The sequence below is a fragment of the Alosa pseudoharengus genome, unplaced genomic scaffold (assembly GCF_046254945.1).
Source record: "Alosa pseudoharengus isolate Yale_2024_CS ecotype anadromous, Long Island Sound unplaced genomic scaffold, YU_APseudo_1.1 YU_APseudo_1.1_scf_24, whole genome shotgun sequence".
Taxonomy (NCBI): Eukaryota; Metazoa; Chordata; class Actinopteri; order Clupeiformes; family Clupeidae; genus Alosa; species Alosa pseudoharengus.
Genome location: NW_027468689.1, coordinates 3,251,841 through 3,272,003, shown reverse-complemented (window position 1 = coordinate 3,272,003; position 20,163 = coordinate 3,251,841). Strand labels below are relative to the sequence as shown.

At 44.8% G+C, this 20,163-nt stretch overlaps 1 protein-coding gene across 1 annotated transcript in view; it reads right to left on the bottom strand.

Annotated features, from left to right (window-relative positions):
- LOC143141785 (voltage-dependent L-type calcium channel subunit beta-4-like) overlaps window positions 1-19,155 on the bottom strand; it is a 22,839-nt gene extending 3,684 nt beyond the window's left edge. Inside the window, exons 1-7 of the mRNA XM_076302494.1 lie at window positions 18,824-19,155; window positions 10,242-10,382; window positions 4,557-4,679; window positions 2,729-2,856; window positions 1,389-1,438; window positions 969-988; window positions 175-255 (exon numbers count right to left, since the gene is read on the bottom strand). Coding sequence (XP_076158609.1) covers window positions 175-255; window positions 969-988; window positions 1,389-1,438; window positions 2,729-2,856; window positions 4,557-4,679; window positions 10,242-10,382; window positions 18,824-18,868 — 588 coding nt within the window. The 5' untranslated portion in view covers window positions 18,869-19,155. The remainder of the gene's footprint in view (window positions 1-174; window positions 256-968; window positions 989-1,388; window positions 1,439-2,728; window positions 2,857-4,556; window positions 4,680-10,241; window positions 10,383-18,823) is intronic.
- Between the last annotated feature and the right edge of the window lie 1,008 nt (window positions 19,156-20,163).

The window sequence follows — 20,163 nt, the reverse complement described above, 5'->3', positions numbered from 1 at the left end:
CACAGACTTCTTTTCACCATAAAATGCACCAAAATATGACATCTTAAAATAGCCTTTAACTGCTATGCAGTCTCCGGAACAAAGCAAGTGAATGACAGGTAAGACGACCAATCACAAGACCTAGTTATTGTTAGCTCCCTCTGGGGTAAGCCAATGAAACTGCAGAGTGCTTACCTCATAGCCTTTTAAGGAGGGTCCAACAAGGACCACGGGTCTCATGGAGGGCACCACGTCATAGGGGGCCACGTGCTCCGTCTGAAAGGGTCAAAGGTCAACCACCACGCAGGCAAACCAACGCAAATGACAAACAATCCCAAACAAATCCCAAACAAATGCCAATAAATTCCACAAGCAACATCTGGACCATCAGTAGAGGAGTTAGTTCCAGTTACTTAGGTGTTCTACTGTAACCTAGGACACCGTTGGGAAGATTCTGACGTAGAGGCAAAACAGTGAGAAAGACAAGACACAGTACACAACCCTCCTGAACTAAGCCCAGAGGTGTGTAATGTCGTCGACTGTATCACACAGAGGAAGTAGAAGTGTTGGACATCACCTCTTGACCTCTGACACAGTCAGTGAGTGAGAGTCAGTGAGAGGGGGAGGGGCATGGGGCAGGTGAGTTAGGAGGAACTCAGAGGGTGGAGGAACTCAGAGGGTGGAGGAACTCAGAGGGTGGGGTGGGGGGGGTGGAGGAACTCAGAGGGTGGAGAGTTAGAGGGTGGAGAGTTAGAGGGTGGAGGAACTCAGAGGGTGGAGGAACTCAGAGGGTGGGGAAACTCAGAGGGTGGAGAGTTAGAGGGTGGAGAGTTAGAGGGTGGAGGAACTCAGAGGGTGGAGGAACTCAGAGGGTGGGGTGGGTGGGGGGTGGAGGAACTCAGAGGGTGGAGGAGCTCAGAGGGGGGGTGTGGTAGTTGGTGGGGGGGGGGGGGGGGTGTAGCACTGGGGGGGGTCCACAGAGCACTTACCACTTTCTGTTTCTGCTTTCCTGTGGGGCAAACAAGAGTAACAAGTCAGTATACTGACTTTCAGGGACATGCAGAAAACACACGCACGCACGCACGCACACACACACACACACACACACACACACACACACACACACACACACACACACACACACACACAGATACACACAGATACGGACACACTCACATAATAGACAAACAACCCAAACATGTCCAAGCCTGACCAGCCGTGTCATCATAAACTCTGCCCCCTGTACACAACATGCTGTGGGGAGTCTAGCTTTGTGCTGGACAGTGTGGAGGTAACAGAATGCTGACTGGGTGGCAGAAGGGGGGGAAAAAACCCTACGAATCCATCTCTCCTGTTGATTCCTTTGACCCCGCCCCATTTTTTTCCCGCCCAATGGAAAACAGGCTCACCTGATGACATCACATCTCCCAGACTGGAGGAGGAGCTTCCGCTGGACTTACTGGAAGAATGACCAGAATACACACAACACACACACACACACACACACACACAGACATTGCAGCGCGTGAGTACATCCTGAGCACACACTGCCACCTTACTCACCAGCAGAACAGTCTGAACACACACAACACACATATATATAACATAAAAAGACTAACGCATGCATTATTGTAGGAAGTAAAAATCGTTAGCAAATGTCTATCATTAGTAAGTTCAACATTAAGAATGGCAAGCATCAGTTTAATGGGAAAAGACCTACCTAAGACACACAGAACGAGCCTAATGCACTCTGAGTGTTATGTCTGAAGCTGTCCCTCCTAAATTAGGATCAAAGTTTGACTGGAGATTAACCACAGCAGTTTTCAACCAGTTTTGACTGGAAATTAACCACTTTTAGGTTTCAAACTCAGCCCATCCAATACTAACAAACCAGCACCCCCACCCCCCCCCCCCCCCCCCCAAAAAAAAAAGATGATCATCAACATTTGTGTTTCTCTGGGTAGTCTTCATGCTGAGACTGAGGGTATCAGATAAGTGTGTGAAACATTTTGTGCTGGATGTGGTTATAAGAACGACTTCTGTGTTGAAAAACAGTTTCTTCTAGGCTTATCCCACACTTTCCCTTACTACTTCCTGGGTCTAGCTCCTATCTAGTGTGCTTATTGGACATTGTGCGCTGCCCCCCAAATGCACACATGCATAGGGCTCTGAGCTCTAGTCCACCAATAACCAGCCAATCTATCTTGGTTCCAGCCCTGCCGTCCTTGCTTGTAGTGGACGGTAAGGTAGTCGTACAGCTCCTTCTGATTCTGCCTGTGGGGCATCTCCTCCCTGGTTCAGTCCTACAGTACAGTGCACCTCCCCTCTGGTTCCTGGATGTAGTACACCTCCTCCATCGTTCCTGCCTCTGCTTGCATACCCTCAGGTTCTCCCATTGGTTGTGGCTCTAGTACCACTCTTCCCAACCCCTGAAAACCCTCCCTGAAGTTGTGGGCTTCTAACATTGCACTGAGAACCTCTCTGTGCTTGTAGGGTCTAGTGTTGCTCTGATAACCTCCCTGTGGGTGCAGGTTTGAGTATTGCCCTGAGAACCCTGTCTGTAGTGATCGTAAGGTTTCTAGTGTTGCCCTAACAACCTCCCAGTTCTTGCATTGCCCTGAGAACCTCTCTGTAGCCCTGAGAACCTCTCTGTATAGGTCTGGGGTTCTAGTGACACCCTGAGAACCTCCAGGTAGTTCTAGGGTTCTAGTGACACCCTGAGAACCTCCCTGTGGTTCTGTGCTCTTACCCTTGGATGCGGCTCTTTTTCTGCTCCTGCTGGGTGCGTAAGTTCTCCAGCTTCAGAGGGCTGGGGATGAAGCCGATCTCACAGCCCTCCTTCACCAGTCGCCCGATCCACCAGTCATTGTTGTACTTCTGCAAGGGGAACACCAGGGGGCAGCCTGTTAGGCCCAGCTGTGTTCGATGCTAAGACACTTATTTCTTATAGGCTGATCTCAGCCATCCACCATCGTGACAAGTCAATGTTGGGCTTTGATTGCTGTGGTGATTGGTTATGTGGAATATGGAGCTCAGACAGCTGGCTCTTTATAGCTTTACTACTAAAACTATGCACCATGGGTGGCAGATGATGGGTCATTTTCATACTAGCTAGGCTGCAGCAGCATTAGGGTTAGCATCAGCATTAGCATCAGTCATTGACTGAGTTTTCAGCAACCAATCACTCATGAACTACTATTTAGGGCATTTCCTGATGGTAAATTGGACAGTAGAACACAACTGACTGAAAGGTGAAGTGTACTAATAATGTACTTATGTCCTTTTTCAGGTGGCAGACAGTGATCGTTCACATACAGCAAAACATCTATAGACATCAAGACATCTACACATACAGCAAAACCAGATCAGATCCAAAGATCTATGGTTGAATGAATTTGCTGAGACAAATCAAATCCTCAGAGTTAAGGATAAATGTTCAGAGCAAAATCATTGCTAAAATGAAATCATTCAATAGTTCAATGTTGTGTAAATGTGTCAAATCACATGTTTAGCCCCCCAACAGTTAAAACCTGATACGAGGGAGATTCAGGAAAAGCTGTCAAACGGATGTCCACCGACACCCATCCAAACAGGATAAAACACACAGCACTATTAGCGATTGTCCAGGTAGTGCTTTTCTTGGAGTACACATACCCTCCACTTTTTCCACTTCATTGCTCAGATAGCATTAGGCTGGTGGACCACTATCGGCCATCGATCCGGTGGTCTGCTGACGTTTCGTTCATCTGTTTTCTGGTGGCCCACTTGCGGGATGCAACTGCACCACCGTTTTGTCAAAAACACTTTTTAAAATTTTAATCAGTTATACTTCTTACTTTATTTTCATGATATTTTATATTTTTTCCCCTTAATATTCACAACAAATTAAATTTAAGGTGTTGATGGATGGTCCAACAGCAGACCAGAAGTCGCAAGTCACCAGCTGCCAGCCACCGGTGGTCCAATATCTGCAAATCTGACTTTGCTATCTGTGTGGTAGCAACCTCTATTCATAGTCTATAGCACTGCTAAGCAGAGACGCCAATTAAGCTAACAAAAGCTCTGCTGAGCAAAGAAAGCTAATTCAGCTAACATAACTACTACACTGAGCAAAGATGCCAATTCGGCTAACAAAGACATTAAAAAGAGCATATGTTAATTCAGCTAACACAGGCACTGCACTAGATGCTAATTCAGCTAATGTGGGCGCTACACAGAGCAACAGAGCTAACTCAGCTAACACAGGCACTGATCAGACATGTTAATGTCCAACATCAGCAGAAAGCCAAGCATTTGTTCATGTGCATAACCGGGGTAATAACTATAGGGATCCAGTCCACTAACTATAGGATCCACAACTGAGGACTAACCATGGAAGGAACTCTTTACATTTTACAATCCTTTTATTCTCTTATAGGAAATTAAAACCCAATTATATCAAAACATTACACTAACACCAACAAAGGCTTCCTTCTCTTTCCCCACGAGTAACATGATATAAAGTGTACTGTAGGTTACTTATTATAAAAGAAAAAGGTTTGCATTATGGGCGAGGCCTTTAGGCGATCATACTGTACCTCTTTTATGTGCAGGAAGTCCTTAGCATCAAAAGAGATGGCAGTCCCTGGCACTGGTACATCCTCATCCAGAGCCCCACAGTAACTGACATTGGTCTTAACAGCAAAGGCCACAGCTTTGGTCTGAGAACACAGGGGAGAAAAGCCAGACAAGCATGTAGCATGTTTAGCATATAAGAGACATGCTAGCAAGGAGACTAAAAGACTTGTTTTATAGCATCTGTCACAATCACGTATTTTAAACCATCATAGAGTGATTATAAGAAACGTAACACTTCAGCAGGGGAGTTTTGAACATTCGACCTGAAGATTCTGTTCAGCAACAATGTAAGATTCTAAAATTCCATGTTCCAGATATTCTTTAGAACCTTCAATTTCCAACATGCCTGTCACACCGGTGTGACCATATATATCTATGGGTGTGACGGTACCGGCTTAAGGGTTAAACAGTTATTTTATACCGCACCCGCTCAATCACCTTCCCAGTTCTTTGACTCCTGAGGAAGGTGATGTTTTGTTGTGTGTGAGGCCTGAGCTGAATTAATCTAGTTCATCTGCTGAAAGAGGGCTTTTTGCCTGGCACCCAGATGCCAATGTGTCACTGATTTCTTGCATCAATGCATGTTTGTCATGTTGTTCAGTTGTTCCGTGCTTTAGAATTTCATGCCTACTATGACTTCATTGACTTTTGAAAGCAACCATAGATTAAGAAAATGTACTAAATGACTAGTAACTAGTAGTACTACCAGTAATACCACTACCACCAATACAACTGCTACGAATGACAAATTAGAGAGGAGGGGCACACAAATAAAACATACTACAACCCCAAATTAGAAAAAAGTTGGGACGTTGTGTAAAATGCAAATAAAAACAGAATGTGATAATAAAGTTTTGTAAACATATGTTTAGCAGCAAAAAGAACATAGAAAACATATCTAATGTTGAAAATATATGATAATGCCAGCAACATGTTTCAAAAAAAGTTGGGACAGGGTATGTTTACCACTGTGCTGCTTCACCTCTTCATTTAACACAATTCTGTAAATGTTTAGGAACTGAGGAGACCATTTGCTAAAGTTTTGAGAATGAAATATTGTCCCATTATTCCCCGATATAAGATTTCAGTTGCTCAACAGTATGAGGTACTCTTAATCATGTTTTTCATTCCATGATGCACCTAATATGACAGGTCTGGACTGCAGACAGGCCAACTTAGCACCTGGACTCTTCCTCTATGGATAAATACTGTTTAAATATGTGCAGAATTAATTTTGCCATTGTTTTTCCTGAAATATTCAAGGTCTTCCCTGGAAAAAAGCATTGCCTGGATGTCAGTATATATGTTGCTTAAAACATGTATACATCATTTAGATTTGATTGTGCCTTGCCATATGTGCAAGATGCCCATGCTGTAGGCACTAGTATATAAGTATAAGTATAAGTATATATACTCTTTTGATCCCGTGAGGGAAATTTGGTCTCTGCATTTATCCCAATCCGTGAATTAGTGAAACACACACATCACACAGTGAACACAGTGAGGTGAAGCACACACTAATCCCGGCGCAGTGAGCTGCCTGCAACAACAGCGGCGCTCGGGGAGCAGTGAGGGGTTAGGTGCCTTGCTCAAGGGCACTTCAGCCGTGGCCTACTGGTCGGGGTTCGAACCGGCAACCCTCCGGTTACAAGTCCGAAGCGCTAACCAGTAGGCCACAGCTGCCCCTAAATGCTAAATGCACTAATGCTCCTCCACACCGTCATAGATGTTGGATTTTGAACTGAGCACTAAAACAAGTTGGATAAGTTGGATACTTGAATAGGACGTTACCTCAGTCCATTTTAAACAAGCTCAGGCCCAGATAAGACATCGGCGGTTTTTCCGTATCATGTCTAAATACAATTTTGGCTGTTGCATGATGAAGTTTACACTAGCATTTATCAAACTATGCTCATAGATAATGGTTATCAGAGGTTTTCCTGATCCAATCATGTTGCCAGTTACCCTAAATAGTTGTGAAATATTCCTCCTTTTGTTTTCTTTATCATTACACAACTTTTCCAACAGTTACCCTCGTCCCAACTTTTTTGAAAAGTGTTGGGCAATTCCATGCAAAGGTCATCCTTACCATGGAAAAAAAAAGTTGTGCATACGCAAATAGAACTGTTGTTAAAATCTTCATTTAGGTATATATTTTATTGTTTGTAACTGATCTGATTGAATTTGATGGAGAATGACACTCTTTTTACATCATAAATATGGTGTGCAACCATACAGAAACAACTTTTTTTACATGGTAATATTATACATATTTCAAAAGTGGATAAATGGACCCAATGTTCAAACAAATTGTGTCATTTGACAAATTCCAGATTGACAAGGGAATGGTAGAGCAATGTCTATGCTCAGCTTGCCTTTAAGAGCACAACTCCTTACATTTGTAAGGCTTTTGTTTTTAAGTCAGCAAGTTCCATGGCCATGTCACATCCATAACGTTTTATAGGAAAAGTTTATGGTACACATACATTGTTGATGCGACAATGTCCATAGTGTCTGTGCAAAGCTGATTTATATCAATGTAAAGTGTGATGACCAAATTGTGCCCCTTTCATACTTTTAAAACCTTTAATGGTGCGTTATGGATGTGACGTTATGGATGTTACATAATGTGAATTTACAAGACTGGGGACTTTATTATACCTCAAAGCCGATAAAACGTCTGTTCTGGTGACATGTCAGTTTCAACGCATTTCAACAGTGTTTACAACTGACATTTCAAAGGTTATTAGGTTGATCAAAACCACAGAAGGCCTTGCCTAACCATTAGCAAAACAAATATAATATTAAAATACCTCCAGTGATTAGCCTAGCCATAGCCTATTTTCAAGTTGCCTAATAACGAAAATCTGAGCGATTATCTTCCTGTAATTATCATACTAATGTTGTACAGTAACTGGATTATCGTGTTAGCTGGTGAAGATGGCTGACTTTGCAGCTGGAGTTAACATAGCAACCTCCTTCTGTTGCAGATCTGTTCAGCCTGCCGTTCACATCTGCTTAACACAGTTCAATTTTAAATGTGACGTGATATGACAGCATTTGAAGTTTCAGGTCCTCTGTAGCTAATACCCACAGAGTAACATGAGTAAGGGCAGCAATAAACTAGATGTACCGCATAGCGGTACAAAATAGGACCGCCTCTCAGTCCTGTATATTCTCTTCGCAAAAATAAATCACGCTTGTCAATTTGTCTCCATCTCCTACTCCTGCAACTCATGTGCATGTAAATGAGTGTGTGCATATGTGAGTTTGCTTTTGTTTATAAGAGTGTGTGTGTGTGTGTGTCTGTGTGTGTGTGTCTGTGTGTGTGCATGTGCGTATGCGTGCCTGTGTTTATGTGTGTGTGTGTGTGTGTGTGTGCGTATGTGTTTGCATGCCGACATGCGTATGCGTGCCTGTGTGTGTGTGTTTATGTGTCTGCATTCATGTGGGTGGGTGTTTGTGCGTGTGTGTGTGTGTGTGTGTGTGTGTGCGTGTGTGTGTGCTTGCCTGTCTGTATGTGTTTATGTGTGTGTGTGTGTGTGTGCGCGCATGTGCGTGTGTGTGCATGTGCGTGTGTGCACGTGCGCGTGCATGTACTTTATGTGTGCAAATCACAAATGAGTGGGTATGGGTTAGGTTGATGCGGGCTCTTGAGACTAACATACTATAAATATTTTGTCATCTTGGGTGCAACGGTTCAGTTAGGGCTAGTTATTTAGGGGAGTGGCCACCAAGTTTCATGTTCCCTGGTGTTTCAGTAACCCTGGAATCACTGACCAAAATTGATGACGGTAAAAGAAAAAAATAAATTTATTTTTTATATTTTAAATGACTTGTCCTGATTCTTCCTGTGGATCTTAGTGGGCACTGAGGAAGCAATAATTTCATCGCTAGTTTTTCATGATTACCATTTCAATTGTTTCATATCAAAATGCACTACTTAATTATGTGTTTTATGTAGTTTGTCGAGGACTGGTTCAGACACGTCACATCCATAACGTGAAACCGTCACATCCATAACGCCAGTTTTTCCTACATAATGCATTACGAAAATGACGCAGTTTCAAAAACATACTTTTTGTGTTCATTCAAGTCTCCTTCATGGTACATATATCATAGTTTCGGCAGTTTCCTTTAAAATTCACAGAGTTTGTAGAAAACCTGTAATCTCTCACAAAAGTGTGTCCATTTCATGTCACATCCATAACGCTGATAAAATGCCTTGTATTCTTAGGATGAAATTGATTATATGAAATTTGAGGATTTCTCAGTATTCAGAGGACAGAGGTTACATTAAAAGTTATGCAAATTAATTCACTGATACTAATTTTGCCCCCACTCTAAGGCATTTTGTTTACCGATATGAGTCCAATTGTCACATCCATAACGCTGGAACTGCCCTGTTGCTGGTATCAAATTCAAAATGAACATATATTTTCAATGAAATAGTCAAACTTGTAATTTTCAACATTTGATATGTTGTCTGTGTCCTTTTGGCAACTAAATACGAGATTTGCACATCATTACATTTTGTTTGTATTCACATTTTATACAACGTCCCAACTTTTTCTGATTTGGGGTTGTAAAACATTTCTCCTTGGGTTTGCATGAATCGCATAAGTAACCCATTTTGGCATCAAAAAAGTGAGTCTCACCTTAAGGATGAGCAGTTTAAATCCCTGATTGGTGGGTTAGGGTGATACGGGGCAGCCGTGGCCTACTGGTTAGCTCCTGCTCCCCGAGCGCCGCTGTTGTTGCAGGCAGCTCACTGCGCCGGGATTAGTGTGTGCTTCACCTCAATGTGTGTTCACTGTGTGCTGAGTGTGTGTAGGAGCCATTAATTACATTTATGTTTTAAGTTGATTTAATGACCCCTGCTGGTGACATGACTTTATGGCCTTGGAAGGCCTTAGAACAGAAGGAGTTAAAATGTCACACCTGTGCCAATTAGTGGCATATAGGTGGAGAAAGGAGGAATCCTTGTGTAGTTGGTTTTGGAACTCGATGTTGGAAGTGAATGGATGCCAGCAGGCATATGGTTTTCAGTTGTATTTGTTACTTGTCAGTTTATTTAGTTTTTGAGTTTATTTATCGAGACGAACGAAATGGTATACTGGAATAAAACGAACAAACAATCTATTGAAACCCCTGAGGCGTCCGAAGTGACTTACTGGAAGGCACTACAGCGTGTTTCACTAATTCACGGATTGGGATAAATGCAATCACGGGATCAAAAGAGTATTATACTTATATATGCTGCTAATAACCCTGCTATGATTGGTGGTTTAGGGTTTATGCTGCTACTAACCCTGCTCTGATTGGTGGGTTAGGGTGATTTGCTGCTACTAACCCTGCTCTGATTGGTGGGTTAAGGTGATATGCTGCTACTAACCCTGCTCTGATTGGTGGGTTAGGGTGATATGCTGCTACTAACCCTGCTCTGATTGGTGGGTTAGTGTGATATGCTGCTACTAACCCTGCTCTGATTGGTGGGTTAGGATGATATGCTGCTACTAACCCTGCTCTGATTGGTGGGTTAGGATGATATGCTGCTACTAACCCTGCTCTGATTGGTGGGTTAGGGTGATATGCTGCTGCTAGCCCTGCCCTGATTGGTATGTTAGAGTGAGATGACCTCTGACCTTTGCCCTCTCCAGCTGTATGGCGGCCTGCTGCTCCTTCTCCTGGCGGCCCTGACTCCCTCCTCCACCCGACTCCGGCTTCTCTTCCTCCAGCGACACATCAGAGTCCGACGGTCTGCTAGTGTAGGAATCCGCTGAGCCCTACACACACACACACACACACACACACACACACACACACACACACACACACACCACACACACACAGAGAGAGGCAAGAGTTACATGGGTACACACACACACACACACACACACACACACACACACACACAATCACACACACAACAGAGTCCGACGGTCTGCTGTAGGAATCCAATTAGCAATAAACATACACACAGAGCCAAATGTTACATGGGTTTACACACACACACGCACGCACACACACACACACACACACACACACACACACACACACACACACACACACAAACGTCCAACAACCTGCTGAGCCCTGCACATAGAGGCAAGTCACATGGGTAGAAACACACACACTTTACATGTAGAGAGGAGGCACACACACACACGCACACCCACACACACACACCCCTTACACACAGAAAGGGAAGAGTCATATGAGTATATATTATGCAGAAGTCATGATCACCAACACACAGAAACACACACACACACACACAGACACACTGTTTCCATCCCTAATAGACGACAGAGCTGGAACTTGGCCAGATCAGGCCCCACACCTTCCCCAGAATCTACTGCTGCACGTAGTAAACATATATACTGTGTGTGTGAGGGTAATAGCTCAAGATTCACAGCAGCATACACACCACGTAACACACATCTCTTACACACACACTGTAGTCCACATCCGTGGCAGAAACTAAGTGTTTTCATCAAACCGAGATCCTTTTGGACTTCGCCATAACCATTATCTCACAATGAGCTGAAAGCAGATCGTACATCTATCTGTTTAAATCAAACTGAATTCTGAAAAAGAGTTACTGTATATCTAAAGTCTTGCGCTAAGCCACATCCGCGCTCGAACCTCGTGCTGGTTAACAAACAGACTACCTTCTTGGCTGGCTTCTCAGGACCATGAAAAACCTCGCAGTACACCGTTAGAACGTCCCGGTCGGAAAATGTCTCCCCCAAGATCATGTCCTCAGAGGACATCTCCTCACACATGTCCCCAGAAGCCATGTTCACCAACACACACACACACACACACACACACACACACACACACACACACACACACACACTTCTTCTCCAGGTAATGATGGAAGTCCCACTGTGCTCTTCGCAGTAATGAAAGGGCGGGGAACGAGTCACTAATCACACATAAAACACAAATGGACCGTCAGCGAAGGACGAGACGAAAGCCCGCAAAGATCCACAGGGGAGAGCAGGAGATGCGGATGCGATCAGTCTCAGTCTCCGTCTCCGAGCGGGATGAGACTGGTGGAGTCCAGGAGGGAGATGGGCCAAACCCTCTGGACTGGTCAATATCGCATTAGAGAAAGACAAAGTCTGCTAAAAGAACCCCCCACAGACTATGGCACAGCACTTTCTGTCTTTACCCTCCTCCCTCTCTCTCTCTCTCTTTTCCACATCACACACTTTTTGCCCTCTAGAGGCTTGCTTCAGCAGGCACCCTATTGAACCCAATGAGTTCAATCAACAAAAAAAAGGCAAAGGCTTGATTCTTGGAAAAAATGCACGAGTCCGCTTATCTGTGTGTGTGGAAGTGATGATGCAAAGGAAAAAGAATGAACTCAAATGAAGAGCTTTCATCTGAGATGGAGATATGATGGCCGAGTGTAGCTGATAAACTGCTTATTTTGTGGCCAGGACAAAAACGCTTTCAATGACCACAAACCTGGTTCAGACACACGCCGGACTTCACTGGAATCATCGTTGTTGTGACAGGACGAATTCCTGTCACAGGTACACTATATTTATTCCCATGAGGGTTTTCAATCTTTTCTGTACAATCCCAATTCACACCAAGTCACTGGTTTAGAACTAACCTTTGAGAAAGAGTCAAATTCATTCTAAAAATAACCCAAACCTAGCCTAGAAATCTAGACGCACCCTAGCGCCCTGTCACCTATCCAAACCCTGAAGGCCAGTTTAAGTTGAATATGATGACCACTAGTGATGTGCCCAATGAAGCGAGGCTTCGGAGCTTGTGTCGAGCAGAAAGGGGCGTGCCAGATGAAGCCCCGGTTCGAGGCTTGTGTCGTTTCCATAAAAATCACGTGACTGATGACAAACGAGGCCTCGGTTTGTGAGTGTGACGTCTGAAGCTTTGTTTGGGACACACACCCACGTGACTGCTTCGGAATCTGATTCAAAGGCTTTGAATTGCGCGAACCAGGGCACCCGCTCTAGTGTCGGAATGAGTTGTGTTGTATTGCAAGAGCCAGGCGAAATTTGTGGGTAGCCCTGATTTATATAGGATGCTTTCTCTGTTTGTGAATTTACGTTCTTTTCTTTCCGGAAAATGTCCATAATCCATAATATCATGCACATAGAAATAAAGAAGAAATAGCCTAGGCCTAGCCTAAAGCTTTGCCATTTAGAACAATGACATTCAAACATGTCTGCGTTGCAATCTTGTCTCAACTTCAATCATGTCATTTAAAAGCAATACAGGCTAATAATTTCTATGTAGGCCTAACAATAATGGCTGACATAATATTTTCCTTTTATTGAAAGTTTGATTCATGAAACGTCAAACTATGTCAGGCCATGTAGGGTTTGGTTTAATTAGGCGCCTGGTCGTTTCCTTTTCACTCTCGTCCATAGCGTGTTGAGGTTGATAATACTTCGTCCTGGTTCAGAAGCTAAGTAGTGTCTACTGCGGTCGTTAAGTGGATGGGAGACCGATTGGATCATTGACTGGGATAACATGATTTCACGCCTCCACGGAAACACCAATCTTCACGTGATAACGAGTGACGGGATTATGTTGCCTAATCGTATTTTATTGTATTGAATTGAGACAAACAGAAATGCACATTTCTTGCAACACTTTTAATGTAATGAATGAGAACATTTCGAAGCTTTGGCATTGTGTTGAACGTTGTAGGCATTCTTTTCACTAGTCCGTGACTGCGGGGCTTTATGCAAACCACCAGATGTCGCTGTGTTTTCCTTATCTTCCATGTTTCGAAGCTTCGACACATTACTCGGCACATTAGGGAAATGTGCCGAGTAGCGCTCGAGGCTTCATTTACCCATCACTAATGACCACAAACAGAACACGCAGATAGGGACACATTCATGGGTTCAAGACTAACCTGGGCCATACACTACATCCACACGATTCCCTTTCAGTTTGAATCCAAGACACTTGCTACATGTAGCATTTTGGAACGATTTGAAAACGCTTCCAGCCCCATTTTTTGGTCATGGGATTTGTGCTGATGCTCATATGATCTGTGCTTCAGGGGTCCAGTGTTGCGAAATGCAAATGTGCGTCTGGACGGAGATCGTATTAGTATGAAAACAGAATAGTGTGGATGTAGCCATAGTCAGGGCCTCTGTGGGTGTCCCATCAGCACTGTTGCCGTGGCGGCTGCTGGGTTTAAAGGTTGCAGGGGAAGGTACGGGGCAGAGGTGAATTCATGGAGGGGAGGGGCTTGTTGGTTTGATGGTGGTAGTTTTAATGAAGGCATAGGCCTTACAGAAGTGGGTGAGGGTGTTAAGCACCCACATTTAATGCCAATTAAATTGTACCATTGGCACAGTGTTAGTATACTTTTAGTATTAGTACTTTTAGTATACTAACTGGCACAGTGTTAGTATACTTTTAGTATTAGTACTTTTAGTATACTAACTGGCACAGTGTTAGTATCCTGTACCCTCATTTATCATGGCATACTGGAAGAAATAACGATTTAACCCAAAGCATAACCCAGACATTCACATCAACCTACTCTAGTAGACCTACTCATCAGTAGTACTGTATATGCACACTTCCCCCATTCACACCAACCTACACTAGTAGACCTACTCATCAGTAGTACTGTATATGCGCACTTACCCCATTCACATTAACCTACACTAGTAGACCTACTCATCAGTAGTACTGTATATGCGCACTTCCCCCATTCACATCAACCTACACTAGTAGACCTACTCATCAGTAGTACTGTATATGCGCACTTCCCCCATTCACATCAACCTACACTAGTAGACCTACTCATCAGTAGTGCTGTATATGCGCACTTCCCCCATTCACATCAACCTACACTAGTAGACCTACTCATCAGTAGTGCTGTATATGCGCACTTCCCCCATTCACATTAACCTACACTAGTAGACCTACTCATCAGTAGTACTGTATATGCGCACTTCCCCCATTCTAGAGCTAGCTCTCCGTTAAGCGCTCCACAAATAGGTGCTGATGTGAATGCGTCGTCTCTTGCCACGCACATCAGTGCCAGAATTTTTATTTATTTATTTTATTTTTATTTATCCTTTATTTTACCAGGTGAGTCCCATTGAGATCTTAAATCTCTTTTTCAAGTGAGCTCTGGGCCCGCAATATACATTCTTTATACAGCACTGGTTCATATGCTATGTGCAATATCCACATTGGTCCATATGTTCTTTAGGCTACATACCATATCGACATTAACCCATATGTGCTCTATATGGCACTGGTCCATATGCTATGTACAATATCAACATTGGCCCTGTTCTTTACTGGTCCATATGCTATGTACAATATCAACATTGGCCCTGTTCTTTATATAGCACTGGTCCATATGCTATGTACAATATCAACATTGGCCCTGTTCTTTATATAGCACTGGTCCATATGCTATGTACAATATCAACATTGGCCCTGTTCTTTACTGGTCCATATGCTATGTACAATATCAACATTGGTCCATATGTTTTTTAGGCCACATACCTTATAAATATTGGCTCATATGTTCTTTAAATAGCATTGGTCCATATGATTTGTTCAAAATCAACATAGGCCCATATGTTCTTTATATAGCATATCTGCATTGGCCCATATGCTGCTATACATATACGGTACATATATACGGTAAGCATTAGGTGGTCATTTCCTTTTCCCTGATCTGGCACAGCCACTAAAACAGAAACACGTCACTGAGACTTCCACTGAACCAAATCCTAAAGGTGTTTTTGAACATTCTAACAAAAGATTCCATTCTGCAACAATTCAAGGAACCCAGATATTCTTTAGAACGTTCATTTTCCAACATTCCCGTCACACCGGTTTGACGGTAAATTTTTAAGAGTTGACACACTTTAATCCAAAGCGACACCAAAGATCCTTCATTTCTAACCGCTTCCACCCTCTCTGACATCACGCTCTCGGGTTCGGCAAACAAACCTGAGCCCTCCAATCGTCAGGCGTCGGCCCACGTTAGCGCTACTCCGTCACACCCAAAACCATCCTCTTCCTCATCACCCTCTTCTTCCTCATCCTCTTCCTCATACTCCTCTTCTTCCTCAGCCTGACTTGCCCATGTATCCCTATCCATCCACCCAACAACCACGTGGTTCCTCATCCTAACACTGAACACACTGAGTTTGTCATCTCACACAGCATTCTAACTCTCCTAGTTCCTTCAATATAGCATTTCCTTTACAATCACTTCAGCATCATATGTATATCAATCCTCCCAGCGCGTCCTCTATGCATACTAGTATATTCAGACTTACTAGACATATTTCATACTTAGTGAGATTTAATACTATTTTAGTCCCCAGCCACTGATTTTGGTGTGTGTGTGTGTGTGTGTGTGTGTGTGTGTGCACCATGTTGAGGTCTATTTTCAGCATCCCTGAGTTGTGTGTTAGCGTGCATGAGTGGACAGTAGAGCAGAGGTGTGTGTGTATAGTGTGTGTGAGTTGTGTGTTAACGGAGGTATGTGTGTGTAGTGTGTGTGAGTTGTGTGTTAGCGTGCATGAGTGGACGGTGGAGACGCGGAAGAGTCTCATTAGGAGAATGTGCCACTTTAGCAGAAAGGCATCAGGATCATTTATATAGACACAGACGCACACACACACACACACACACACACACACACACACACACACACACACAGAGCCTCAGTCAGTCAGACGGATGGAGAAGAAACAGAGAGACTCCCAGCACACACACACACACACACACACACACACACACACACACACACACACACACACACACACAGAAACACAAGAACATACTGTAGGTGCACATGACCATACATAATCACACACATACATACATGACAACATACACACACACATTTACATAAATTCACCCATGGCCACACACACACAAACAAACAGGAATACACATCCAGAGACACACAGCTGAATACACACAGATACACACACACTTACACACAGATACACACACACTTACACACAGATACACACACACTTACACAGAGATACACACACACTTACACACAGATACATACACACTTACACACAGATACACACACACTTAAACACAGATACACACACACACAGACTAAGCCTTGGACTGTAAGATGGCAGTAGTGTTCTCTACTGTATATACTGCTGAGGCATACTATACCACATGGGGCAGCCGTGGCCTACTGGTTAGCGCTTCGGACCTGTAACCGGAGGGTTGCTGGTTCGAACCCTGACCAGTAGGCACGGCTGAAGTGCCTTTGAGTAAGGCACCTAACCCCTCACTGCTCCTCGAGCGCCGCTGTTGATGCAGGCAGCTCACTGCGCCTGGATTAGTGTGTGCTTCACCTCACTGTGTGCTGAGTGTGTTTCACTAATTCACGGATTGGGATAAATGCAGAGACCAAATTTCCCTCACGGGATCAAAAGAGTATATATACTATACATATACTTATACTTAAATTATGAGCTGGAGAATGACCTGACACACTTAACACCCGACATCTACAAGCATTCTTCTGACCTACACGGATGTCCAAACACACACACACTCTCTCACACACACACACACACACGCATAGCCTTTATAGCTCTTGCCAGCATTACTCAGCCTAAAGTACCCCAGCATCCGTATGATAACTCCTTTCCCTCTCTCACGAGGCAGATGCCAACCTCCTGCCAGCCTGGTCTGGATGCCACCCCATATGGTTCACGCCTGTCCTGCCCAGCGGGCACCAACGTGACACCTGTCCACATTCCTCTTACCTACACAGATGTCCAAACACACACACACACACACACATATGTGACACCTGACCACATTCCTCTTACCTACACAGATGTCCAAACACACACACACACACACATATGTGACACCTGACCACATTCCTCTTTCCCACACAGATGTACACACACACACACACACACACACACACACACACACACACAGACACACATATGTAACACCTGACCACATTCCTCTTACCTACACAGATGTCACACACAACGTGATACCTGTCCACATGACATCGCCCTCTACCACTGGACACACAGGCAGTCCAGCTCAGCTTTTAATCTAATTATAATATAGAATTATAATATAATATAATTATATTTATTTATTCATTAATTCATTAATCCAAAGTGACTTACAGATACCAATTGCAGGGGCCAGACTCCCTGAAGTCATTCTCAAGGGCAGCTAGCTGGGAATCGAACCCACGACTTGTGTGGCTACTGCATACTAGCCGAGCTCCTTAGCCACCACACTACCACCACCCCAAATCTCTGTCCAGAGCTCAGTTTACAACTGGACACTCAGATTGAAACTGGACACTCAATCTAAAGCACCCCACTCGATTCGAAGCTGGAGACTCAGTCTACAGCAAGCGAGGCTCTCACACACTAGGGTGCCTATCACATGTGACTCATAGAATTCTACTCATCCACCACCTGCATCACACTCACACACACACACACACACACACACACACGTATACATACATACACACACAGACACACAGACACACACACACACAGATGGGGGAATGCACATTGCAGACAGTGGGGCCTCTGCCCCTTTAACACAGCCTGTGAAAGCAGCCTTGCGTTACCACTGCCTATATGATGATACATTATGCAATCTCAGCCGTGCTTAAAGGGGAGGCAGGTAAAGTCCCGGCTAAGAATGGAGGATAAAACCCAGCACTATTCAAATGGAGCCCTAAATAGATTCTTGTAAACTGTGTGTGTGTGTGTGTGTGTGTGTTTCATTAGACTAGATACCAGTGGCCTAGGCGACAGACGGCAGTAACTGTACACTGTTGTCTCATACCCAAACACACACAGATACACTCACACACACGACACACACAAACACATATATCATATATATATACACATGAAAACACACCTCCATTCGTTTGACAGAAGTAATTGGAACACTATATCCTGACCATTTTCACATGGTTCCCATATATTGGTGAGTTAGTGTGTATGCGTGCATGTGTGTGTGTGCGTGTGTGTGTGTGCGCAGCCCAGCTGAGCCTGTCCTGATCACATACACAACACACACACACACACACACACACAGACACACACAGAAAATCAGCACGGCAGCAAGCTTCAGAAAGATGTGATAGAGAAGAGAAAAGCACACACCACACACACACACACAAACACACACACACACACACACACACACTCACCGCCTCCGAGTCTTCAAAGCCATGCAGGTACAAATTGTCATACATGGAGGTTTCCTCTTCCAACGCGCCCCTCAGGAAGAATAGAGGAAAAAAAAGGAGAACCGAGGAGAGGTGGAGGAGGAGGAGGGGGAGGAGGAGAAGAGGAGGAGGCCGCCACCACCACCACCGAGAGGAGAAAAAATGGATGGATGTAGGGAGGAGGAGGGGAGGAGGGAGGCAGAGAATGACAAACCCCTCTCTCCCCTGCGAAAAAAAACGGAGTTAAAATACAGGGAAAAAATGTGCCCCTCTATGGAGCGAGAGAGAGAGGGAGCGAGGGAGAGAGAGGGAGCGAGGGAGAGAGAGGGAGCGAGGGAGAGAGAGAGCGAGAGCGAACGAGAGCGTGTGAGCGAGCAATAGCGGGCCAGCTCTGCCGTTGTTCCCAGGCCCTGTGCTGCTGCGTCGGAGAGGAGCGGAGAGGAGCGGACGAGAGAGGAGCGGACGAGAGAGGAGCGGTGTGTGTGTCGGTGTCGGCAGCCCAGCGACGCCTCACATCGTCCAGCAGGGAGAGTCTCCACACGGCTGTGGCATTCTATCAGCAACCAGCGCTTCCTGATGCACACGGACACACACACACACGCGCGCGCGCGCACACACACACACACGACACGGCACACGCGCCAAAACGCAACGCAAAGGCAACGCACCGCACGCTACGCAGTGCAACGCAAAACACACTCTCTCTCTCCTCTTTCTCTCACACACACACGCAGCAGCAGCAGCAGCAGAGACACGAGAGAGAGAGGGAGGGGGAGAGAGATAGAGAGGGGAGAGAGAGAGAGAGAGAGAGGGGAGAGAGTGAGAGAGGGAGAGAGAGAGAGAGAGGCAACGAGAGGGAGGGAGGGGGAGGGAGAGAGATAGAGAAAGAGGGGAGAGAGTGAGAGAGGAAGAGGGAGGGGAGAGAGAGAGAGGGAGGCAACCAAGGAGAGAGGGAGGGGGAGGGAGAGAGAGAAGACCCTTCCTCAATCACAGAGCTGATGACATAGGTGGCTAGCTGTGCTCTGATTGGCTGCCAGCTCCCCAGTCAGCATCGACGTGTGTTCTCCTTGACTGGGAGCCCTGGAGGAGAAAAACGACTGTCTTGCAAAAGCAATCTCTCCCTCTCTCTCTCTCTCTCTCTTGCAAAAGCAATCTCTCCCTCTCTCTCTCTCTCTTGCAAAAGCAATCTCTCTCTCTCTCTTGCAAAAGCTATCTCTCCCTCTCTCTCTCTTGCAAAAGCAATCTCTCTCTCTCTCCCTCTCTCCCTTTCCCTCTTTGTCTCCCTCGCTCTCTCTCTCTGTTTTTTCTTCCTCTCTTGAGAT